At 43.1% G+C, this 27,009-nt stretch overlaps 1 protein-coding gene across 4 annotated transcripts in view; it reads right to left on the reverse strand.

Annotated features, from left to right (window-relative positions):
• GLS (glutaminase) overlaps positions 1-27,009 on the reverse strand; it is a 116,693-nt gene that overhangs the window by 32,447 nt on the left and 57,237 nt on the right. For 3 of the 4 annotated variants that reach the window (XM_050916354.1, XM_050916355.1, XM_050916357.1), the window contains 7 exons: positions 26,106-26,138; positions 25,770-25,828; positions 20,988-21,054; positions 20,311-20,361; positions 16,556-16,732; positions 15,666-15,797; positions 6,388-6,480 (listed from right to left, as the gene is read on the reverse strand). In XM_050916354.1, coding sequence (XP_050772311.1) covers positions 6,388-6,480; positions 15,666-15,797; positions 16,556-16,732; positions 20,311-20,361; positions 20,988-21,054; positions 25,770-25,828; positions 26,106-26,138 — 612 coding nt within the window. Of the gene's footprint in view, positions 1-353; positions 5,257-6,387; positions 6,481-15,665; positions 15,798-16,555; positions 16,733-20,310; positions 20,362-20,987; positions 21,055-25,769; positions 25,829-26,105; positions 26,139-27,009 lie in introns of those variants that run through there. The other variant, XM_050916356.1, reaches the window with a different exon arrangement.

Below are 27,009 nucleotides of genomic sequence, written 5' to 3' on the forward strand. Positions count from 1 at the left end.
TCCAGAATGATATCAATACTGTTGCTGTATAAGGAAAGTAAAAACAATATTAGCTTTTGCTTTTTAGAAAATTGTGGGAAGTTGAAAAGAACCATGAGAAATATTTTTATTATTTGCAAGCTTCTAAGATGTTATTTCTAACAAAAAGAAAAAATAAGAATGATTTCACAAACTGTAGTCGAGAGATTCTTTAAAGTGTTTTCAATTACTGTTTTAACTAACTTGTATCATCCACCATATCTATTTTAAACCAGGATGAAGTTTCTGGAATATGTTCACTATCTTATTTTGGTCTCAGAAAATGTGCTTGAATGGAAGTTATCCTTCACTGATAGAAAAAAAATACAATAAAATCGGCTTAAAATAAATTTATTACACAATACAAAAATAATCCTGGACAACATACATAAACATACAATGCAAAAGAAAAATGGAAAAGACAAGTAACTTAAAGAACTGAGCCAAAAGGTATAACACAAATGCTAAAATGAAGTTTATAAAAGTATTTACATTTCCAATGAAATGTTAATGATGCTGACAAAAGAAAAAAACAGCACAGATGCTTGAATATCAAGAACTAGTATTATCATAACGCAGATGAACACTAAATCCTTTATGTATTAAAAACTATCTTCAATAAAAACATTTAATAATTAGCCCCTACCACAACATTCTTTAGGACCCTATTCACTAAACATACATGTAAATGTATAGGAATTGCAATAGTGGATCAGGCCATGATCCAACCAGTTGTGTAACCTATCACCAACAGTCACCAATAACAGAAGCTTTTGAGGAGAAGCAAGAAATTGTAGAGAGGGCACGTTATGGGATAAACTGGCCCAAAGGAAAAAGTTTCCAACTTATCCACAATAGTTAGAGGTTGGCTTATATCCCTTCCAAAACTTTAACAAAAACTAAAAAACAGCTCCTCTGGATTTCTTGTTATCCATATAAATGGATAATCACTTTTTGAATTCTGTCACATTTACCACCTATGACTTGCCTCCTCTTCTCAAAACTCCATGTATAATTTACATATCTAAATATTTAAAGCTCTGTGGGTTACTATTTTAAGATCTGAATCCCACAGAAACAATTTCTCCAACTTCAGCTAGTTTTAAAATTAGTTCCAAATAATGTGAAATCAGCAAAGAATGCATTGAGAGCTATATTAAGTAACCCTGCCCCACACAGGTACACCTTCGTTTTCAAAAACATTCAGCAATATGAGTTCTTTCACTAGGGAGCACAGAAGCATAGGCTCCAACCTGCAATCCCTCTGAATGTTCAATGCAAATTAATCAAATACAGCAATTGAGCACATCTGAGATGTGCACATGCAGAGTTTTGCTTGCAGTATCTCAGTGACTACTGTTTTACCTTAGCTTTCTTATTCATGTAGAACTGTTGATTTCAAGGACATTTAAAGACCTTCACTAACCTTCCCTTGCTCTTACTTCACTATAACCCTGAAAAAAATGTAAGCAAAACAACTGGGATAAAATTATATGCTGAGTTTTCATTCAGTAATTTATGCCATTGTTCTGAAGTGCAATTAACAGTACCTGCTGCATTATTGTACTAGGATCTCAAAAGTCCATAGTATGTTAATTTTGTGAAAAGGCTTGCCTAAGCAACTCTATAATCGTATGCTTCAAATGCGAATAGCCACAATAATTATAAAAAATATAATGTATTGCTACAAGATCACTTGGATTCACTTGCAACAGTACTTGTTTATATAACATCTTAAATAGCACTTCTACATTTTTGTGAGACATGTACTTGTTAGCTATAATCAATCCTTAACTGGTATGGTCAAGATGGGGTTCCTCATCACCATTCACTGGACATCTTGCTTTATGCATTTTCCTGTTTTATAAGTTCCCAAGTTGTTTTACAGTCTATCCCTTCCTTTTAATGATTCAGGCTATGTCTACACGACACACCACTTCCAGCAGCGTATAGAGCATATGTAGCTACATGCCACAGTAAAAAGTAGGCTGTGCCCACACTGTGGTGTATAGCTACACAACTCAGTGACAGGCTCTGGCAGAAGTGGGACAGAAAAGGCTTCAGAAGTTCCCCACTGCCAGAGCCTTTCACTATGGAGAGGAAAATGCTCTGGCAAGGGGAAAACTGGGAAAGGCTCAGCTCTTCCTCACTGCTAAAGTATTTCCATGTTGCAGAAGAAAGCTCCAACAGCTGGTGCTGGCAGAGCGTTTCCATATGCTGTGGACAAGCTCTACACTGGGGAACTGCCCAAGCTTCCTCCCTGCCACAGTCTGCCCCAATGAGGGAGTCTTTTCTTGCAGAGGGGAAAGGCTTTGGCATCAAGGAGGCAGCAGGACCCTACACTGCTAACAATATCAATGCAGACAGGGAGGCACGGGTTGGGCAAGCAGAGTATGCACTCGCATACATACCCATACCTTTCACCCCATCTTTCCTCTACTAGTCTAAGCTATGACTCACCAGCTACACTATTATCTTTGCACTCATGCTAGGGGGCCTACATGGGCACGTGCTCTACATGTTGCTGAGTGGTGTTTAATACAGACATAGCTTTAGTGTATATATTTATATACTTTTCTGTCCAAGAGAAAATTACATATGTAGTTTGAGACCTTTATGAAAATACTATACCAATAGCTCTTAAAAAGAGATCTGATCAGAAGTTACTTGTGCAGACCTTCGGAATTAACAATAAATTAGGCCTTTGTATGGTGGTTAAGTGGAAGGGGCCGTGGAACAAAGCATAATCAGCTAGAGACAAAGGCAACAAGGTCAACTATATAAGGAGTGAAGAAAAAATCAGCATCAATAAGCAACATAAAATGGCTATGCATTTGGCCTCTAAATTTCAGAAAATACTGGCTTCCCTGTATAATATTACCTACGTAGTTGGAACTACTTCTAAGTTGAGCTGTCAATTAATTGCAGTTAACTCAAGCAATTAACTCAAAACAAATTAACTAAAATAATAATTGCGATACCCATTTAAATCTATTATAAATATTTGTGGATGTTTTTCTATATTTTCAAATATATTGATTTCAGTTATGCTAAACACTCTTATACCCCTTCATGCTTCGGCCACCATTCCAGATGACATGCTTCCATGCTGATGAAGCATGAAGAGGCATACGAATGTTTAGCATACCTGGCACAACAATGCTTGCTACAACGATGCCATGCAAATACCTGTTCTCACTTTGAAGTGACATTGTAAATAAGAAGCAAGCAACATTATCTCCTGTAAAAATAAAACTTATTTGTCTTAGCGATTGGCTGAATGAGAAGTAGGACTGGGTGGACTTATAGGCTCTAAAGTTTTATATTGCTTTGTTTTTGAGTGTACTTATGTAACAAACAATTCTACATTTGTAAGTTGCACTTTCATGATAAAGAAACTGCACTGCAGTCCTTGTATGAGGGGAATTGAAAAATACTATTTCTTTTATCTTTTTTTACCATGTAAAAATTTGTAATAAAATATAAAGCAAGCACTGTACACTTGGTATTCTGTGTTGTAATTGAAATGTATTTGAAAAAGTAGAAAACATCCAAAAATATTCGAATAAATGGGATTCTATTAATAGTGTGATTAAAACTAATCATGATTTTTTTTAATAATCTCATGATTAATTTTAATTGTTTGACAGAACCTACTTCTAAGATTTATGCTGACCGTTTCATACCAGATCAAACTGTTCCACAGTGTGAACAGTGCATTATTTGAGACTAACGTGCTGATAATTTGCTGTAAAAAGACAGAAATGTTGGTAGTAGGGAAGGACTAAACAAAGGTTCAAAGTAGATAAATAAAAACAAAAAGAGAGGGGGGAAACTATTTCTATTAACTTCTAAAATTATATTATGTGTATGTGTGAGAGTACATATATAATAGAGATAAAAGATATAACTGGTAAAATTAATTCAGAGCAAGACAAGGTAGGTGATGTATTATCTTTTATTGGACCAACATCTGTTGGAAAGAACAAGCTTTCAAATGTCACATAGCTCTCTGCAGGACTGGCAAAAGAAAAAGAGCTCTATGTAGCTCAAAAGCTTGCTTTTTCCACCAACAGATGTTGGTCCAATAAAAGATATTACTTCACCGCCTTGTGTCTCTCATATCCTGGGACCAATACGGCTAGAACAACTGAAGTACTTTCATTTGCATTCAGTAAGACTTTTTAAACAGTTAATAATCATTACCAATTTTTCTTTTTTACTTTGAATATATTTTCTCTTCACTCTATCCCTCGAAAACTAAGATTGCTTATATTCTTAAAAATAAAAGTGGAGTGTAGTATTATTAGTATGGCAGACTGAGTCACAGCTAGCAGGACAGCTCCTATGGACCACTTACAATACTTCAGTAAGAAATCCTTCTCTTCCTAACTCAGCTAACTATGCAATTAGAGAAGCTTTGCAAGCGACAAAGCTACTTGCTCATCTATTAATTGAATATTAACATGCTTAATTTAAAATGATTTGATTATAAAAAGAATACGATTTGGTAATTTACTTTGCTTGTATTTGCTAACATGGTGTATCAAAATGATCTGTTTATGCTAAATACCTTTTGTAAGTGTGTGTGAAACAAAAAGATAGGTGCTAATAATGTCAAGGCTCTCAAACTGTTTCTCTTTCAAGTATACCTATCTGGGGATTTGTCATCTTACTTTATTTTGGTGTACTGTTTTACTTTATGTTCTAGAAATACTACTTGCATTTCTCTATGTTCCAGATCTAGTAAGAGGACTCATTACAAAATCTTCTCACAGCTCCATAAAGTCCACATTTAATTAATGTATAAATTCTCAAATATAGCAAAGGAGTTATCCTTTAAAACATTCAGATTTTTCAGTTTAAAGTAAATTTACTTTAAGGAACCATGAAATCTGGTTGACAGATTTTTTTAAAAATGTCAATATTCTATTTTTGGTATAGCATATACAGTATTTACACAATATTAAAAGAAAAAAGTTTATATATAAACCAAAAATATCAAGGAAACAAAACAACTGAAGTTGTTTAATCTAGAGATGCTTGAGGGCTTTTAAAATGAAGAACTTTATGAAGCTATAACCCATTTCTTTAGTTTTGCTCTCCCAGACTTTCCATTCTATACACTATGGTTCTGGAGATGTCCTCGTTTGACTCAGGTGACACTTTTTTCCACACTGTGCCTTTCAAAGCAAGTTCTTGCTGGAGACTTTCATAGTCCAACGGTCCAAAGGAATGCTGGTTGTTCAAGCAACATACATTATTTATTAGTGTACTTGAAGAAAGCAAATCTGCGTGTTATCGATATTTGCAATCAATGCCAAAAGCCTGAACTTCCACCCATCTCCACATTTTATTACAAATAGCTATGGTCCGTTTTGGAGAGATACATAAAGTTATAATTCCATATCAGATAGTTATAAAGAGAAATGTACAGGCAAATAAAAACAAACATCTTTCATACTACTGTATCTTCCCTTTGGGAGACCTCCAGATCCCTATAAAATCCTTAAGGAAAGCCTCTCACTATTTGCCTCCGACCCTCAAGCACCCATAACACTTCTACTATGTTTTAGTACAAAAGAAATGGAGTGACTCTTCAGGGCGTGAAAATAGTACTCCTTAATAAGGGGCACTAATCTCAAGTAAAATGAAGCTATCTTCCCAGCCACACAAGTGCTGAGTGCACTGCCTCTAGGGGTATGTCTACACTTGGAGCTGGAGATGTAAACAGCAGCTCCAGCAGACCTCCCCACACTGGCTCTGACTGAATTAATGCGCTGAAAATGGAGAGCAGCTGTGGCAGCATTAGCTGCAGGAGAGGCTAGCTGCCACGAGTTTGACCCCATTTGAGACACCAGGCACTAGCCCCTCCCACCCACCATGGCTACACTTCCACTTTTAGCACTCTAGCTTGATGAGAGCTAGCGTGGGTATGTCTCCTCAAGCTGGTTTTTATATCAGACCAATGTGAAAAATACTGACCTTAGATCTCATGCACACGAGTGCAGAACAGAAAGACTAAGCTACCAGTTGGCCAAATTATTATTAAAAAGTAAGCAGAATAGTGAAATTCATCCTAAATATTAAAATATCATACACCCACTCTAGCTGGGGAAAAGAAATACTGAAGTCTTTAGCAATTATGAATCTTACAAAAAAAAATCTTGTAACTGTTTAAGCCTTACCACAGATATGGCAGACTTTGTTACAAATTGTGCTCTGGTGAAACTAGACGGATAAGCTTAATTTATCTTTAAGTTTTGATGCAATACATGTCATTGAGCAGTTTTATGTTTACAGATGAACCTTACATTTTCCAGTTGATAAGTATACAAAACAGTCATTAAAAGAACATATTTAGCTTACCCGCTGATCACCACCTTCTCTGCGAGGATCAAGCTTCTTTGCAAAGTGCCTCAAGTTATCATAATTATGGAAATTGCACAAAGAAACCAGTTCCTGAAAACAGTCAAAAAGAAACATCATCATCCTTTGTATACTGCATAGTTTTTTAATTTTCTCACTTGAGGTTGATAATGAACACACTCTAAATATTTTTGCTTCACAATAAATATGACTTGGCTAAGTTCCTGACTTACACAAGAAGCCTCTTGTTACTCTCTTCATAAAATGTCCTTCCATACATTGGTAATAAATACATGTTTTCATTAGGTTGTAATAGTATTTTTTTTTAATAACTGCCTTATTGGTGGTATTTTGGAAAAAAGCTAACTTACATCAATATTTCACTGTACAGCTATTACAGCATTTGGTTTCGTAATGTATACTTCACAAACACTTGCAAGGTGATTATATCACAGTAACACAAGACCTGTGATAGGGAGCTGAACAAGGAAGATTCAATGAAACAGTTGCTCTTAATTAAACTAGAATCACTGTAAGGAAAGACATTCACAAGTATTATGGCAAGTAATTTTTCCATGCTGTTGTAGTATGAAGAAAAAAATTATTTATATATAAAATATAGATACAATTATAGCTATTTATTTTGCAGTAATTTGAAGGTTGCCAAATCATTAGTTATTAGGTCTTTCTTTATTAATAAGTTTTTTTTTTAAAGTTTGATTTTAACTGGAAAGTATTTTTTAATATAGGACTTAAAAGCAAACATATCTAGACTGAAAAATAGTAATAGACAATGTACTTGCGCACTTCCCAGAATGAGGAGCAAACTAGATTGTTATGCAGCTGATATAGGAGCAGGGCCGGCTCCAGCATTCCAAGCTGGTGCTTGGAGCGGCAGTCCCAGTTGTTTTGCCCCCAAGCAGCATGCCGAATTCCTGCTGCAGAGGGTGGGGGCAGTTATTGTGCCCTTAGGACCGGCAGGCGCGTTTCCACGCTGAGGGCAATTCGGTGGCAGCTTCTATGTATAGCTGTCCGGGGCGGCTTCAGCTAAACACAGAAGCTGCTGCCGAATTGCCGCCGCCGTGGAAACGCATCTGCCGCCCTAAGGGTGCACAGACTGCCCCCACTGTCTGCGGCAGCAATTCGGCACACTGCTTGGGGCGGCGAAAACTGTAGAGCCCGCCCAGTATAAAAGTCAAGTGAATGAAGTACTCTAAATATTGTAGTATCCTTTGTTGAGGTCTTTGATTGTCTGAGTACTGCCTAATTTGCACTGCCATCGGTTGTAGGGAGAAGAGAAAGGCAGAAGGCATCCCTACTATGTTCCTCTCTCCGTTTGGAAGGCCAGTGATGTGTCACCATTCATTACTACTTGCAAATGGAGTATTGTACAAGATCTCTACCATCTTAAAGAGGCTGGCCAGAGTCCAAATATTCTTAACACTGGCACCTAACAGGGCCCTTCAATTTTTTTAAAGGTCATGTCTGCAGCAAAAGATAAAGCTTAGGATGCTTGTCTGACAGTTGTCTCTGTAGAGACTTTCAACCCATCTTTTTTCCCCAGACACAGAAGTATGATATTGGCCAAAATATAAGCAACGCCATTCCCATTTTATTATTAGCAGCCAAAGGCCCCAGTAACCATTGCTAATTAAATGAAAAAGACGTTACTCACCTTTGTAACTGTTGTTCTTCGAGATGTGTTGCTCATATCCATTCCAATTAGGTGTGCGTGCGGCGCGTGCACGTTCGGAGACTTTTTACCCTAGCAACACTCGGTGGGCCAGCAGGTCGCCCCCTGGAGTGGCACCGGTATGGCGCCTGATATATACCCCTGCTGGCCCGCCCGCTCCTCAGTTCCTTCTTGCCGGCTACTCCGACAGTGGGGAAGGAGGGCAGGAGTGGAATGGATATGAGCAACACATCTCGAAGAACAACAGTTACAAAGGTGAGTAACCGTCTTTTCTTCTTCGAGTGCTTGCTCATATCCATTCCAATTAGGCGATTCCCAAGCCTTACCTAGGCGGTGGGGTCGGAGTGAGACGTTGCGGATTGCAAAACCGCTGAGCCAAAAGCGGCATCGTCTCTAGCTTGCTGTACCAGCGCATAGTGTGATGCGAAGGTGTGCACAGAAGACCATGTGGCCGCACGGCAGATTTCCTGTATGGGGACATGAGCCAAAAACGCGGCCGAGGAAGCCTGAGCCCTGGTAGAATGCGCGGTAAGGGGTCCCGTTGGCACACTGGCCAAGTCGTAACATGTCCTGATGCAGGACGTGACCCAGGATGTGATACGTTGGGAGGAGATTGCCATGCCTCTCATGCGTTCCGCTACTGCCACAAACAATTGTGGTGAACGCCGGAAGGGTTTAGTTCTCTCAGTGTAGAACGCGAGAGACCTTCGGACATCCAAGGAGTGGAGCTGTTGCTCTCTTCGGGATGAATGTGGCTTTGGGTAAAAGAATAGCAGGAAGACGTCTTGGTTAATATGGAAGGCGGAGATGACCTTAGGGAGGAACGCCGGGTGCGGTCGCAGCTGTACCTTGTCCTTATGGAACACCGTATACGGAGGGTCCACGGTCAGAGCCCGAAGCTCTGAGACTCGCCGGGCCGACGTAATAGCGACTAGGAAGGCCACCTTCCAGGATAGGTACAGCAGCGAGCATGTGGCTAAGGGTTCGAAGGGGGGCGCCATGAGCCTGGTTAGAACCAGGTTCAGGTCCCAAGTAGGGGTAGGCCGTTTGACCTGAGGGTAGAGTCGCTCCAGGCCCTTGATAAATCTTGACACCATTGGGTGAGAAAATACGGACTTGCCAGCCTCGCCTGGGTGGAAGGTGGATATAGCCGCGAGGTGGACGCGTAGAGAGGAGATCGCCAAGCCCTGCTGCTTGAGAGACCACACGTAGTCCAAGATGGTGGGGACTAGCGCGGCGAGTGGGTCGTGGCCGTGCTGACTGCACCAGCAGCAAAAGCGTTTCCATTTCGCTAGGTAGGTTGAACGCGTGGAAGGCTTCCTGCTGCCCAACAACACTTGTTGTACTGCATCGGAACAGCGCAACTCGGACTGGCTTAACCAGCCAGGAGCCATGCAGACAGATGGAGGGACTGTAGATCCGGATGACGCATCCTGCCGAAGTCCTGCGTTATCAGGTCCGGCCAAAGAGGTAGGGCAATCGGATTCGCCAGGGACAGATTGAGCAGCATGGTGTACCAAGGCTACCGCAGCCACGCTGGAGCGATTAGGATGAGGCGGGCCTTGTCTCTCCGGACCTTGATCAGGACTCGATGGACGAGAGGGAAGGGTGGAAAGGCGTAGCAAAGACGACCCGTCCACGGTATGAGGAACGCGTCTGACAGGGAGCCCGGGGAACGACCCTGTAGAGAGCAGAACACCTGGCATTTCCTGTTCGATCTGGAGGCGAACAGGTCTATCTGGGGAAACCCCCACCTCTGGAAAATGACATAGAGGACGTCCGGACGGATGGACCATTCGTGGGACAGAAAGGATCTGCTCAGGTGATCTGCAATGGTGTTCCGCACTCCCGGGAGAAAAGAGGCCACTAGATGAATAGAGTGGGCTATGCAAAAGTCCCACAGACGCATTGCTTCCTGACACAGCGGGGAGGACCGGGTCCCGCCCTGCTTGTTGATGTAATACATGGCTGTTGTGTTGTCCGTGAATACCGCAACACAACAACCGTGCAAATGGCGTTGGAATGTCTGGCATGCTAGGCGAACGGCCCGTAGCTCCCGCACATTGATGTCAAGAGTCAACTCTCTCTGTGACCACAGACCCTGTGTACGCAGGGTCCCCAGGTGCGCACCCCAGCCCAGCGATGATGCATCCGTTGTTAGGGACACTGAAGGCTGTGGGGCGTGAAACGGTAGGCCCGCACACACTTGGGAGGGCGTTGTCCACCAGCCTAGGGAGCCTAGAACATTTGGTGGAATCGTTACGATTGTGTCTATGGCATCCCTGCCTGGTCGATAGACCGACGCGAGCCAGATCTGCAACGGGCGCATGCGGAGTCTTGCATGTCTGGTGACGAAGGTGCATGCGGTCATGTGCCCCAGGAGAGCGAGGCACGTTCGAGCAGATGTGGTCGGGAAGGCCCGCAGGCCTGTGACCATGGACACTATGTCTTGGAATCGGTGCCGGGGGAAGCTGGCCGTCGCGAGGTTGGAGTCCAGCACTGCCCCTATGAATTTTATGCTCCGCGTAGGCACCAGAGTGGACTTCTCCAGATTGACCTAGGCTCGCAAACAGCTCCGTGATGATGGTGATGTGCCCGGTCACCTGCGCTTCCGACGTATCTCGAATGAGCCAGCAGTCGAGGTAAGGGAAGACATGGATACGACGACGTCGCAGGGCAGCAGCGACGACCGCCATACACTTGGTGAATACCCGGGGGGGCCAAGGAGAGCCCAAAGGGGAGGACCGTGAACTGGTAGTGGTCCTGATTCACCACAAAGCGGAGATACCATCTGTGTGGGGGGAAGATCGCAATGTGGAAGTAAGCATCCTTCATGTTGAGAGCGGCGTACCAATCTCTGGGATCCAGGGAAGGGATGACGGTTCCTAAGGTTACCATGCGGAACTTGAACTTTTTGATGAATTTGTTCAGGCCTCGAAGGTCCAGGATGGGTCGTGGGCCCCCTTTTGACTTGGGGATTAAGAAGTACCGGGAATAAAACCTCTTGCCCCTTAGCTCCCTTGGCACCTCCTCTATAGCCCCAATGGACAGGAGCTTGCGAACTTCCTGGACGATAAGTTGCTCGTGAGAGGGGTCCCTGAAGAGGGACGAGGAGGGAGGACGGGAGGGGGATGGAGAAAAACTGAAGATGGTAACCAAACTGCACCGTGCTCAGGACCCAACGATCCGACGTCAGCTGGGACCATGACGGTAGGAAGTGGTGGAGGCAGTTGAGGAAATGAAGTGGATCCAGAGAGGGGATTGGTAAGCTGCTCTCAGGCGCACCTTCAAAAGTTCCCCTTGGGTCCCTGCAGTGGCTTTTCGGACCCGGACGTGTTACCCCTTTGAGGACCTGACTGCCGTCTACGGTTTGGCCGGCCTCGCCTCCGGTTGAAATCTTGTCTGGGGCGAGGCGGGGGGTAAGTGCGCTGATGGTAGGGGCGGAATGGCCTTCTCTGAGTCTGGGGCGTGTGCATTCCCAGTGAACGCATGATGACCCGGTTATCCTTCAGGCTCTGTAGCCTGGGATCCGTCTTTTCAGAGAAGAGGCCCTGCTCGTCGAATGGCAGGTCCTGGATCGTGTATTGTAGCTCCGGCGGTAGTCCGGAAGACTGCAGCCACGATATACGGTGCATGGCTACGCCCGACGCCAGAGTCCTCACTGCTGAGTCTGTGGCATCTAAGGATGCCTGTAGCGAGGTCCTGGCGACCCTCCTGCCCTCTTCCAGGAGAGATTAAAATTCCTGGCGTGAGTCCTGGGGGAGCAGCTCTGTAAATTTGCCGACAGCCTCCCAGGTGTTGTGGCTGTAACGGCTCAGGAAGGCCTGCTGGTTCGCCACACGGAGCTGAAGGCCTCCAGCAGAATAAATTTTACGGCCCAGCAAGTCCATGCGCCTGGCTACCCTGGATTTTGGTGCAGGAGCCTGTTGGCCGTGGCGTTCCCGCTCGTTGACTGATTGTACCACCAAGGAGCAGGGAGCGGGGTGTACGTAGAGGTACTCATACCCCTTGGATGGTACCATATACTTCCTTTCCACGCCGCGGGCAGTGGATGGAATGGAGGCCGGAGACTGCCAGATGGTGTCTGCCCTCACCTGGATCGACTTAATGAAGGGGAGGGCTACCCTGGTCGGTGCCTCCGCCGAGAGGATGCTTACTACCGGGTCCTCTACTTCCAGGACTTCCTCTATAGGAAGGTTTATGTTCTGGGCAACTCGCCTCAGCAGGTCCTGATGTGCCCGGAGATCAATCGGCGGGGGCCCTGATGAAGATGTGCCAGCTACCGCCTCATCTGGGGACGAGGATGAAGACACCCCAGGGAGGAGTGGTTCTTGCATGGAAGCCTCGTCCAGAGGGGCCTCCATTTCCCGGGCATCCTGCTGCACCAGGGGATCCGTGGGGTCTTCCTCTATACCTGGGGGGGGGGGGGGCGACTGACTGTGGCCTCTGGTGCACGACGCTCTGATGGGTTGGAGCGGGCTTGTCCTGAAGGTTCGCCCTGGGCTTGGTGGTATGCCCAGGGCGTCCAAAAGGTCCATTGAGGTGGACCCTGGTCCGTGCGGGCGTGAACATCCGAACCCCCGTAAGAGGCGCTGTCCATATGGGAAGAAGCGGACGAGTGCCTCGAAAGCCATGGAGGAGCCGTCGATGACTGTGGCAGGCCTCTGCGCATCCCGATGTCGCTGCGCGGTGCCGGTGAACGGTACCAGGAGTCATGGCGGTACCACGATCTAGACCAGGACCTGCTACCAGCTCGGTGCCAGGAGGTCGACCGGTGCCGTCCACTGCCGTGCCGGGATTGGCTGCGGTAGGAACATCGGTGCCGCGGTCTAGACCGGTGCCGAGAGTAGTACGACAGCGACCGGGATCTTGAACGATGCCGCGAATACGACCGGTGCCGCAGGTAGCGGTCCCGGGACTGCGAACGGCGTCTAGATCTCGAGCGGCGACACTGGGAGTGGTCCCTTGATTTGGAACGGGACCGATGCCCGGTAGTACCCGGCGAATGCGGCCGTATCATGGCGGGCTTGCCCATCGATTGGATAACCCGCACCGGCGGTGCCGGGGGTTGGGGCAGCTCGGGTTCTGTCAGTGCGATGAGATCGCGTGCCGCTGAGAAGGTCTCCAGCGTGGAGGGTGCGACAAGCTCGACCCCTGTCCTCACTGGGGAGCTGAAAGGAACCGGACTCAACGGTCTCTGAGGGGCCGGAGTCGACGGTGTGACGACGCTCGGTGCCGCGGCGGATGACGGTGCCGGGCAGTCAGGTTTTGAGGCATGCTCTGACTGTGGTGCAGTTGCAGGCACCGCAGGAGCCCTGTGCTTTTTGCTCCTCGGGGAGAGGGAGCAGTGCCGGCTAGGGTGCCGGGCCGGTGCCGAGTGGGAAGTTGAAGCCTTTGCCGGCGCCGGGCGGTCCGGAGCAGAGGCGACACTTGGTCCCGGTGCTGGAGTCGGTGCCGACGGTGGGGGAGTCAGCGCTGCCTCCATCAGGATCTGCTTCAGGTGACTGTCCCGCTCCTCCTTAGTTCGGGGTTTGAACGCCTTGCAGATCCGACACTTGTCCACAAGGTGGGACTCGCCTAGGCACCTCAGGCAGGAGTCGTGCGGATCTCCTGTTGGCATCGGCCGATGACAGGCCGCACAGGGCTTAAAGCCGGGTGAACCGGGCATGGGCCCCGGCACCGCGGGGAGGAAAAAGGGGCAAACCCCCGATCCTCAGTATAACTATTTACAACCACACTTAATTAACTTTATAACTATAACTATTACTATAATAACTGAACTATGTACACTAAACTGCAGAAGAGTGAAACGCTAGGGAGGTGGAGAACAGCTAGCCGTGCTCCACAGTTCCAACGACCGACACGGGCGGTAAGAAGGAACTGAGGAGCGGGCGGGCCAGCAGGGGTATATATCAGGCGCCATACCGGCGCCACTCCAGGGGGCGACCTGCTGGCCCACCGAGTGTTGCTAGGGTAAAAAGTCTCCGACGAACGTGCACGCGGCACGCACGCACCTAATTGGAATGGATATGAGCAAGCACTCGAAGAAGAATTATTGTTATTCAATCATACTGGAGTGAAGTGGAGTTTCTTAGAGCATCTTTCTATGAATAATACACACAAAATGTCTCTATACAGAAGACACCTGTCAGATAAGCCACCCTCAGCTTTGTCTTTGGCTACAGACTTGACCTTTGAAAGACTGAAGTCCCTGTTTGATGCCAGTGTTAAGAATATTTGGACTCTGGCAAGCCTCTAAGGTGGAAGAGATCTTGTGTTCTAATATATCAAAAGAAATCATTGCCATTCTCATGTCACAGAATATCAGGATTGGAAGGGACCTCAGGAGGTCATCTAGTCCAATCCCCTGCTCAAAGCAGGACCAATCCCCAACTAAATCATCCCAGCCAGGGCTTTGTCAAGCCTGACCTTAAAAACCTCCAAGGAAGGAGATTCCACCACCTCCTTAGGTAACCCATTCCCTCCTTAGGTAACCCATGCTTCACCACCCTCCTAGTGAAAAAGTTTTTCCTAATATACAACCTAAACCTCCCGCACTGCAACCTGAGACCATTACTCTTTGTTCTGTCATCTGCCACCACTGAGAACATTCTAGATCCATCCTCTTTGGAACCCCCTTTCAGGTAGTTGAAAGCAGCTATCAAATCTCCCCTCATTCTTCTCTTCTGCAGACTACACAATCCCAGTTTCCTCAGCCTCTCCTCATAAGTCAGGTCTTCAGCAGCTCCCTAATCATTTTTGTTGCCCTCCGCTGGACTCTTTCCAATTTTTCCACATCCTTCTTGTAGTGTAGGGCCCAAAACTGGAAACAGTACTCCAGATGAGGCCTCACCAATGTCAAATAGAGGGGAATGATCGCGTCCCTCAATCTGCTGGCAATGCCCCTACTGATAAGGCCCCCAAATGCTGCTAGCCTTCTTGGCAACAAGGGCACACTGACTCATATCCAGCTTCTTGTTCACAAGACATTATTCCTTTAAATTTTTTCATGAACACTTTTTCCAAAATTAGAAAACACGAAGAAACCAAATGTTTGCACAGTTCAGAGTTTGGCAACCTTTCAGAAGTGGTGTGCTGAGTCTTCATTTATTCATGCTACTTTAAGATTTCACGCAACAGTAATACACTTTAACATTTTTAGAAGGTATCTTTCTATAAGTCTATAATATATAACTACAGTATTGCTGTATGTAAAGTAAATAAGGTTTTTAAAATGTTTAAGAAGTTTCATTTAAAATTAAATTAAAATGCAGAGCCCCCCGGATCGGTGGCCAGGACCCAGGCAGTATGAGTGCCACTGAAAATCAGCTCACGTGCCGCCTTTGGCATGCATGCCATAGGTTGCCTACCCCAGCATAGGCCAGTAATAAATCTAATTTGAATTACAGCCAAGTCAGTAAACAAGACTGCTTTTCAATCGCAGGTCAGGTCAGACTGGAAGTACGTACATGAACAAATTTAATGATTTAATTTAAGTTCAGTTAGGCCTTAGGCATTCTAACTAATTAGGTAAATGTTGGTTGCAAAAGAAAAGTTATTGAAAGTTAGAGAAAACCTTCCTTACATGACAGAAGTGAATCCCTTTAACGCTGTTGCCCATTTTGTCCAAAGGAGGTGACCAGCACATCAGACCCATAACATTAGGAACAACCAGAAGAATGCCACCAGCAACTCCAGATTTTGCAGGAAGACCAACCTATAGGAAGTTAAAGACTTAGTATACCACGTTAACATTCTAGTCTGTTGTGTTATTCATAACACTTAGCACATAAATTATATAGCACTTTAGTTGATCATTCTCAGAACATTTTATAAGTTGGGTAAGCAGTATTATCCTTGACAGATAAGGCACGGAGAGACAGAGTAGCAATTACGTTGTCCTCTAAGGTCAAACAGCATATTAGTGGCTCAGCAAGAACTATACTCCAGGCCTGATAATTTCAGCAGAGAAGTGAAACATACACGTAGATATCCAACAAGTCATTGATAATCTGCAACAACAACAGTGCTACAAAAAATTGTTTTAGTGCAAAGATCCCTTTTGTTTAACCCGACAGCTTAACATGACTTGGGTGTGCCTGCGCGCACGCAATGTTTTACCACCTAATTTAGGATTTCACCAGTTATAACATTTGTTTGAATTATAACTAAATTGAATAAGCAATGTAGATATTGTTCTTGTAAAGGATGGAGTTATATCTCTGAAGCCCAACTTATGTTTTAGGATGAAAATGAAGCCTGAGTTTCAAGTGTTAGAAAACAGTACTTGTCTGAAATACCTTGAAGTGATTAATTTCAAAATGCTCTAGGTACCAGATTTTCAAACAATGTTGAACTTCTGATTAATTCACATAACATCTTAAGTAAAAAAGATCAATCCTGGAACGTTTGTTTAAAAGCCAGTCTAGATTAGTTTCACTTGCCAGATACAAGTAGCATTCAACAGTTACTCACATGGAAGGCAAACTGTCCTGAGAAGTCATACATGCCACAAGAATGCATTAGACTCAAGGTATTCCGGACTGATTCAGGGCTCATTACTCTTTCACCAGTAATTGGGCAAAAGCCACCATTAGCCAGAGTTGCTGCCATCACACTAGCCGATTCACAGGTCACTTCGATAGAACATAGCTAAAGGAAGGGAAAATAATAATTCTTATTTGTATGTATAATCTCTACATACATACAGTATGCTAAAAGGTTAACAACTGAAGGTCTGCATACTAGTGGCATTACATGAGTTGATCTGTATCACTGAATAATGATTATTTTTTGTTTCAGTCCAAACGGTTGTGCCGCTTTCTGATAAGTTTGGGGGGAAATGTTGTTTTGCCCATTCAGAATAAATTCTGGTGAACTTGTCTTTGAAAAGCTCTAGCATCCCCATGCTTTGCAGCAGCTATTTAAAATTTGGCAGAGGATGACTTTTTTCAGGAATGTGTGTCTTGCCATCCCCACGAAAATCTGCCCAAATTAGGCAAAATTATAATCCTTTGAAAAAATGCAGATTGTACATGCTCAGTAGGAAATTTTAGCAGTGTAATTCCCAGAAAATTCTATCTGTGTCAACCATGCTCCAGGTGGCAGCTAAACCGGATTTTCCCTGAAACTGCAGCTGTGGGCGATGGGCAACGTTGGATCAGGGCACCTGAGCTGAGAGCAGGAAACCTGTCTCTCCGGTGCTCCCAGCTGCTGAACACAGGCAGCACTGAAGAGGAAACTGCCTGATTCAAATGCAAAGGGGGTAAAAAACAGGTGTGTGTGTATTTTGGGTGGGGGAGAACAGACTGAAAAAGGACCTCAGGAGGAGAGGAGAAGACCCCATGATGACATGACAGATTGGATGAGGTGGTGGTGACAGGGGGAATGCTGACTGGGACAGGCTTGGCAAAGAGACTGAGAACCAATGGGATGATGGGAAGGAAGTGAGGGGAAAGGGAAGATACATGCAGCAAGGATTTGGGGTAGAGGGAAAGAACCGGGTCAGGGTGGACAAAGAAATTGAGATAAACTGCCCGTGGATGAGGGTGAAAAGTGGACAAACATTGAGATTGGATGAGGAATTGGAGAGATTAGGAACTACTGGGGTTGGGAATATGGGCAGGGAGGTGGTATTTGAAAGGAGGCCAGAGGAGGGGACAGATCAGATGAGCTGAGGGCCGAGGAGGGGACTGAGACTTACTGGTATGAGAAGCCTGAAGAGTGGAGGCTGTAACCAGCTAGCTGAAGACAACAGGACTGAGACAGAGACAGAGACAGAGACAGGACAAGAACAGTTTGGAGGGCACAGGGCAAGAAGGAGGTCACATACTTGGGGGGGAATGAGCAAAAGATTCTGTGTCCATTAAAGCATACTGCCTCTAAAGCCTGCAATGGAATCCAAGATTCCTGAGTCTCACTATACTTCGGCTATCAGCAAGTATCTGTGAAACCCACTGGCAGAAGTGTCCCACATCCCCCTCTAGAGCTAGTCTACAGAGAATGATAAACTAGTATTACTACGTTACTCTGCTAGCTCAAGTGGCAGGAGATCTGAGTAGTAGATCAAAAGGTTCCAAGCCTACTTATATTTATTTCTACACGGTTTACATCGCATGATGGAATTTGTTATTTCAGTTTGCTTTTTTTTTTTTTTAAAAGCTAGGAAATTACACTGAAAACTATGCTAGAATATCAAGGTTACAAAAATCAAACATTAAAAATAGACAGGAAATGATAAAATTAAGATTGCTTGTGTAAACTTAATTTACCTTCCTTATATGCATTATACTACAGTCTTTAATTACTTGATAGCTTACTATTTTCTCCACAGTACCAGATTTATTCACTGCACAGAACGGACCTGCTCCGAGGATGAATCAGGATTGTGTAGTGAAAGAGGTTGTTGTCTGCAGGACCCTGGCCTCATTTGTTGCACAAGCTGGAAGGGAGTGTAGTGAATAAGCCATGTAGTTTGTAAGAAAACAAAGGATGGTCTCACACAGCTAACACAGAAGAATGCTGACGTGGAAAACTGGATTCTATCTCCATGTATGACACAGAGTTCTTATGGGATGCTGGGCAAAATCACACCAAACTTTTCACAGGTGGACACTAATTAGGTGTTCCTCATTTTCTGGAAGCCTGAAATGAAACCATGAGGTCTGACTCTCAGAGTGCTGAGCACTCACAGCTGCAACAGATGTCAATGGGAGCTGTGTTTGAATATATACAGAGTAAGTTGGATAAACACCTATCGGGGATAGTCTAGGTTTACTTAGTCCTGGCACAGCACAACAGGCTGGACTTGATGACTTTGAGATGCCTAGGACCTGATTTTTCAAATTGAGCACCTAAAATTAATGGATACTTTTGACTTTAATTTCTTTGTGCCTTAGTTCGCCATTTGTAAAATGAGGTAATACCTCCTAATCTCACAGGGATGTTGTGAAAATAAATTCATTAATGTCTCTCAAGCACTCAGATGCGATGATGAGCACCAAAGAAAAGCCCATGACGAAATCAAAAATTCTACATTCAGAGCAGATTTTGAATAGAGTACAGTAAACAATGTATGGGACCACATACTGAACAATGAGAAAACAAAATATGGAATTAGCTGTTCACCAACGGAGGCCAGTCCATTTTGTGCACTGAATGAGACTTCGGTCCTGTAGGAAAACACCTGTATGTGATATTATTAGAATGTATCAAAATACATAATAAATACTACAGCTCTTAAATGCTAATGCAATCCAGACCATGTTACTATAATTCTGTATTCATTTTTACTGTTTACTAACAAAGATTCTTTTATTTGAATATTAGTTTGGCCGTGTCTAGTTGAGGTAATAAAGGCAAACACTAAATTGGCCTCACAGTGCTGATGCAGCTTATCATAGTTAAATGAAATAGTCAATAGGTCAAGAATCCACAGGAGTCACTTTCCCACCCATGAACGTTCAGAGAAACTAATGTTTAGAAACACGCCGCTCAGAATTAAACAGATGAGAGAGAGAGTAATATGAATCAGAAACATGCTCCTTTTCACAACACTGTTCTTGACTTTAGTGCTTCAAATCTGACAGTGACGAAGTGACAGAAAGGCAAAATCTAGTCAGTCTGTGGACAGTTTACAGCATGCACGACGTGAATGGTCAGCGGATTATCTGAGAAAAAACCCTGCTTGCCAAGTTTGTGTGTCATGACAAGTGCAATTATTTTAGGTAAAAGCAAAGCAAAGCAAAACATGGACTATTTGACCATTTACATAACGTAGTTTCTATGTTTGGCTCATAAAAATTAATTTGATTAAACAAGAGAATTGGTGCAAAAGTGTTGCCTCATTTTGAATACTACCCTAAAACCTGAAATTAAAAATTTGTATGCACATTATTCTAGTTTGTTATACTATAAAGTTTAAATGCCTTCCTCTGTGTAATGAGCACAGAGAAGCCAAAATATTCTGCCAAAGCCAGTTATGAATAATGCAGCCACCCACTTATTCTCTCACAGCAGAAACTTGCTAATTCACACAACCGATGGAGATTCGTAAATTAGCTTTAGTTTAGTTTACGAGTTTAATACATCAAACATTCTTTGTTCATTCAAAATAATGAGGTATTAATGGGCTCCTTTATAACTATGATTAAAAGAGTTTATGCTGTTTACACTTTCAAAACTTTATTTCAATTCCATTATAAGTACTCAAGATTAAATAAGTCAATCACCTGAAAGTAGAAGTCTAATATAGCAACCATGTCTGTGCCTTCTGGAAAACACTGGGGAAAGAAGTAAAAGTAATCTTTTAAACATGTTGATATCAAGACAGTAAATCAATTTTAAACTAAAGAGATTTAAAAAAAAAAATCAAATAAATTCCTGCCAGTGTTCAAAACATTAGTATTAATTTTAAAATCTAGCTAACACTTATACAAACATTTAAAAAGAAAACTTTAACGGTTAGGAAAATTAAATGGCATTCTGTTTAAAAAGATGCAACTGTTAGATAGTAGCTAGAGAGTATTAAGCTAACACACCTTTATGTACGACTTGAAGTATAGACTAACTATACATGGAAACACCTTAAAAAAATTGCAATGGGTGTTTAAGAGTCACTTGTACTGAATCTTTAAAAAAAAAAGTTACAGGACATGACTTTAGAATCAATAATCTAATATGCAGAAATGAGATTTGGGCTGTTCTGTAAGATTACATTACCTAAATACATGTCTACATTCTCTCCAAAATGTATGAAACATACTTGCAAACTATTGTACAAAACAGACACAGTATTCTAAACCATGTAAATAAAACTCAGATTATAAAATAAAATGCCAAAAATTCAGAAGCCAACATTATGAGCAGTACAAGTCTTGCAAAACCAACAAACAAAAGATGGATAAACCTTCTTTTCTTTCAGATAGTAGCCAATTGCAAAATTTCGATCTCCACTCTCTCTTTCAGACTGGAACCTGAAAAGAAAAAAACAGCTTTCAAATACTTGGATTGTAGAGAAACACAATAGTAAGTTTTTTTTGTCTTTTTTTTTTTTTTTAAATTATGGGCAAAGGCAGATGTCAACAAAAAAGAAACAGGCAGAGAGCATTGAAAAGAACAATTTTGTATTTGTTAAAAGTCAAGCATTAAAAAAAGGTATAGGAATACTGGACTCATCAAGTTGTGGACTAGCTAGTCTATATAACCACACCATCTCAACACTGTTATCCTCGTCCTCTGTCCTACTGCTCCAAACTGGCCCCTACTGAAGCCAACGGTAAAATTCCTAATGAATTAAAGAATTCAGCAACAGATCTACTGTTCATTAAACCCATTCAAATCCAGGCAGAACAGCAGCAGTGCTGGGGATGGAGCTGGGGCAGTCTGGAGCTCGGTGTGGTGACTTCTTCTGACTTAGCCAATTTACACATTGCTGCAGTCCACAACCCAGAAGAAAGCAATTTCACAGCAGAGCAGAGTGTGATATGGGCTAAAAGGCAGGGGAATTGATCTGGGTCCGACACCAGGCCAATAGATTTGTTAAGCAGAAAGATCTCCAGTCTGCCCTCTCTTCTTGCAGGACTGGGATATAAACGATTTACATACAACACATTTTCCAGGGACATGCAATTCCCCAAGACAGCAGAGACATCTTATATGTCTGTCACTAGCAAACATGGTTCCCTCACAGGAAGGACAGTACTTAACCCCTGGGACCTAAAGGATGCCATCCTGGGAAAGTTTTGTTGTTACTCTTGTTTAGTATTTATGATTTGCCTGTGGGCAAATTAATCAACCAACCAAAATAACTAATCATGACAACAAAGGCAGAAGCTAGATTATACAAGTATGGACAGCAAACTTTGTGTCTCAATGCCTGGAGACAGGTGAGAAGAACAGCTGGCAGCTGGTGCACTCAGCCCTTTTACGCCTTCATTGAGGCAGATGAGCTCCAGGTGGCATGTACACCATAAAGACACTGCTGTCTCTCAGATATGAACTCTAGCGCATGAGGCACAAGCATGCCATTATGCAATGTGCATCTGGACAATCACTTGAAGGAGAAGTGAACCATTTTAATAGAATGCTCCACCATGCTTGGAGGAATCGTCTGTCACATAGATCTCTTTAGTAAAGGGCGTTCAGTAAGCTTGACGTGCCATAACCTGAAAACCAATGAAAACCTATGGGCTGGATGATTGGACTATAAGGTGGATAAAAAGCTGGCTAGATCGTCGGGCTCAACGGGTAGTGATCAACAGCTCCATGTCTACGTGGCAGTCGGTTTCAACTGGAGTGCCCCAAGGGTCGGTCCTGGGGCCAGTTTTGTTCAATATCTTCATTAACAATCTGGAGGATGGTGTGGACTGCACCCTCAGCAAGTTTGCAGATGACACTAAAGTTGGAGGAGTGGTAGATACACTAGAGGGTAGGGACAGGATACAGAGGGACCTAGACAAATTAGAGGACTGGGCCAAAGGAAACCTGATGAGGTTCAACAAGGACAAGTGCAGAGTCCTGCACTTAGGATGGAAGAATCCCATTCACCGTTACAGACTAGGGATCGAATGGCTAGGAAGCAGTTCTGCAGAAAAGGACCTAGGGGTTACAGTGGACGAGAAGCTGGATATGAGTCAACAGTGTGCCCTTGTTGCCAAGAAGGATAGCAGTATTTGGGGGCCCTATCAGTCAGGTCATTGCCAGCAGATTGAGGGATGCGATCACTCCCCTCTATTCGACATTGGTGAGGCCTCATCTGGAGTACTGTTTCCAGTTTTGGGCCCTACACTACAAGAAGGATGTGGAAAAATTGGAAAGAGTCCAGCGGAGGGCAACAAAAATGATTAGGGGGCTGGAGCACATGATTTATGAGAAGAGGCTGAGGGAACTGGGCTTATTTAGTCTGCAGAAGAGAAGAGTGAGGGGGGATTTGACAGCTGCTTTCAACTACCTGAAAGGGGGTTCTAAAGAGGATGGATTTAGAATGTTCTCAGTGGTACTTGATGACAGAACAAGGAATAATGGTCTCAAGTTGCAGTGGGGAAGGTTTAGGTTGGATATTAGGAAAAACTTTTTCACTCAGAGAGTGATGAAGCACTGGAATGGGTTACCTAGGGAGGTGGTGGAATCTCCTTCCTTGGAGGTTTTTAAGGTCAGACTTGACAAAGCCCTGGCTGGGATGATTTAGTTGGGAACTGGTCCTGCTTTGAGCAGGAGATGACCTCCTGAGGTCCCTTCCAAACCTGATATTCTATGATTCTAAAACAAGCAGCACATTTGTCTTTTCTTTTCTCTTCCCCTCCCCTTTAGAGCTTCCTGACAGCTGTGAGGGAGAAGGCAGAGAGACCTTCACAACTCTACTCTTCCTCAATTACCATTCTTTGCATCCTCAATCTGCATGAATAATTCCAGAGCCTGCCTCCTGTGCTGCTCATAAAACTTACCCCATCAGCAGGAAACTGACATGATTCCTGACTGTTTCACTATTGTCCACAGGGTTTTGATCATCAAAAAGGCTGCGTGTCTGTCACAGAAGTCATGGATTCCATGACTTCTGCAGCGGCCGGTGCTGCCTCAGGGACTGCCCAAGTCAGGAAGCCCATGGGCTAGCAACAGTAGTTTGGGTGCGGGAGGTAGCTCAGGGCTAGGGCAGAAGGTTGGGGAGTGGGTGGGGGGCACTTACCTGGGGGGGTCCTCGGCTCCCACTGCCATGTCCCTGAAGCTCCTAGATGGAGGGATTAGGGGGGCTCTATGCGCTGCCCACAGGCACCGCCCCCACAGCTCCCATTGGCTACGGTTCCTGGCCAATAGGAACTGCCCCTGCGTATCTGGTGCTTGTGGTGGGAGCAGTGCGCGGAGCCACTCTTCCCTGCAGCTCCTAGGGGGAGGGGCGGCCAACACGGAGCCAGGTAGGGAGCCTGTGAGCCCCACAATCCCCACCCCCAGCAGGGGTCCCAGGCTGCGCACCGTTGGCCGACCCTGCACCAGCGCCAGTGGGGGTTGCAGTCCCCACACACACACCCAGCACCCACAGCACCCCCAGCCTGCCACCTTCCCAAGCACTCGCTCCCCCCCCTCTCCTCCCAGTACAAATTTTAGTTGGAGGGTATATAATGAAAGTCATGGACAGGTTATGGGCGGAGAATTTTTGTTTATTATCTGTGACTCGTCCATGGCTTTTACTAAAAATACCTGTGACTAAAACAGCCTTAATTATCCACAGTAAAAATGACCAGTGTTGGTTTCATTCTGCTGCTGTTTAGCAAAACTCAGAGCAACAACATAGGCACCTTCTCTCTGCAGACTTGGAAAGATGCATTAATTTATAATTGGTTTACACATGGACGTTACCCTGGCAACCACAGAACTTTAAATGTCATTTTTTTAAAATACAAGATTAAATTCTGCAGAAATTGACAGTATAGTGTGAATGGATTTTAAGTCCTGATTAAAGTTTACTCTAATTCATCAACACTCTCTCTCAGGTAGAAGAGTAAATAATTATGCTTTTATCAGTGCAAAATCTAACACAATAAGGTGCAGAACTGAACTTTAATAGTTGAAAAATATCTACTTTTACCGGTTACCAATAAAATATACATAGTATATGTAAACTGATTTATAGGTAGGCCAGTAAATTTTGAAACAAAAAGGACAAGACCCTTTTCCTAAAAGTAACACCGAAAGAGGCAAGACAGTAATGAAAAAGAAAAGGAAGGACATATGACAGTGAAATATAATGAATATACACCTCCTTGTGATATACGCAAGTACAATCAAGAGGGATTTGACAGTTAAAAAAAGGAATCAGGTTGAGGCTCAAGTCAACAGGTAGTCAGCTGCCTAGGGGTGCACGTCACTGAAGTGGTGGTTTGAGTGTCTGAACGGGGGCAGGGACAGGGAGGGTCTGGGTGAACATGCAGACCATCTCACATTTTCAGTGAGGCTCTTCCATTAAATTTATGTTCATAGTTAAAGAAGTCTTAACGAAAGTTATCAGCTCCCACATTAAGCATTCCTGTATCAACTATGCTCAGGCAAATCAGAATCACCTCTCTCCCACCCAAACCAATCAGCATCCAAAATTCCCCAACACTATGGAGCACACTTATTGTTTTCATAGGAGCGTTGCCTCACGCTGCCCTTAGAATGGTGGAAATCTTGCAGTTGTAATAGAAAAGCCTCGTTTTCCTGCAGGAACCCTACATTCTAAGAGTTCCATAAGGGGAGTTTCCCCAATCTTAAAAAGATTATATAAATTAAAAAAAAACCCCAAGTAATAACAACGGTGTAAAAGAATGATTTATAATCCCTTTGGTACAACTAATGTTAAAGCAGGCAATTTCATTTTTGAGATGAATGCCAAGGTTTACACAGGACTGTAGTTCCCACCTAAATAGCACTCAAAGGGAGAAGCCTCTCAAAACCTAAAAGGGAACCACTCTTGTACATAATATTTAATCAAAACTATTATCAAAGAGAGTGTCATACATTAAGTACCACAAAAATGAACATATATTTAAATAAAAAAAATGTAAATCATAAGGACTGAAGTAAGATCTTAAATATAAAGGGTGAAATCCTGTCTCCACTGAAGTCAACTGAAGCTTTACCACTGACTTAAAGAGGGTCAGGCTTTCACCCTAGATATTTTACCACCAAACATCAAACAAAAACAAAAAATACTCACGTGGCATTACTGAATCCAACATATTCGTTACCAGCCATATTATTCATAAACTGCATCATCTATAAAAAAAAGCATCCCAAAAATCTTCAGATCTGATAATGTCATAACTCAGACCAAATTTTCAACCTGGCCTTAACTGAGACTGTTTTGGGGGATATAGTGAAAGTCATTAGGATGTCTAAATACCGAACGGCACCTACAAATCAGGAAGCTGTTTAAACTGCTCAAGTGTCACCTGCAATTTGAAGGCAAAAATTCCGAGAGGATAATGTGAGCCCTTGTATCATCAAATCTAAATATGATAAACAGCACCAGAATTTTTTAATATTCACTTACATAGTCAAATTTTTCTGCATTATTTGCTCCTTGCTGAAAGGAAAGAAAAAATATAAGACTTGTTAACATACAAAAAACTATAGTTAGAAGTTCACTTAATTTAGTTTTTTTTACTTGTATATAACTAATAAAGATGTAAATGTATATAGCTACTTAATATAAATTACTACATCATTTTGTATGTTAATATAATTACAAGAAAAAACAATTAAAAAGTTGAGAGTAAATAGCTCAGATAACATTTATACAAAGAATGCTACACAATGTTTTTATCCAATACCTTGTATATAGGGGATGGATTTAAGCAGAAAGAAAGGTATGCTTTATTTTAAGTGCTCTCTATTCAACACAACATATTGACAAAGAATAGTACGTAGTAATATATGTGACACACATACAAATTCAGTGTAATCACTGTTCCTACAATGAACATAAAACTGGATTACAAGTATAAGAGGTTAAAAATCTTGTCTTAATTTATATTAGTGCTGAGCACAGAAAAATTCAGACTCCAGGCTATCAAGTGTTTCTGATGGTTAGTGTTCATGCTAAAAATTTAATTCAGATGGAAGACTTAAAATAAAGTGTTACCTTTACTATAAAAATAACTGCACTTAATTTAAGATTTAAGGTAAGTATCCTTCCTATATAAAGAAACTGATTATTTGGGTTAGCAAAATATGGTATTATTCAAAAGCTACAATTTTAGAATCTTAAAGCCTCAAGTGACAAAACACTAAAACTACATCAACATTTTGCTAGCAAAGTAAGAAAAAACATCAAATCTTATTGCTCTGTTTTTGTTAAAATTAGTTCTTGGGCAATTTTTTTTAAGGATGTTTTCTTAAATTTGGTAAATGTCAGTGAAAGATGTATTGGCCCTTATCTCAATTTCTGTTAACTG

The sequence above is a fragment of the Gopherus flavomarginatus genome, chromosome 10, assembly GCF_025201925.1.
Source record: "Gopherus flavomarginatus isolate rGopFla2 chromosome 10, rGopFla2.mat.asm, whole genome shotgun sequence".
NCBI classification, from domain to species: Eukaryota; Metazoa; Chordata; order Testudines; family Testudinidae; genus Gopherus; species Gopherus flavomarginatus.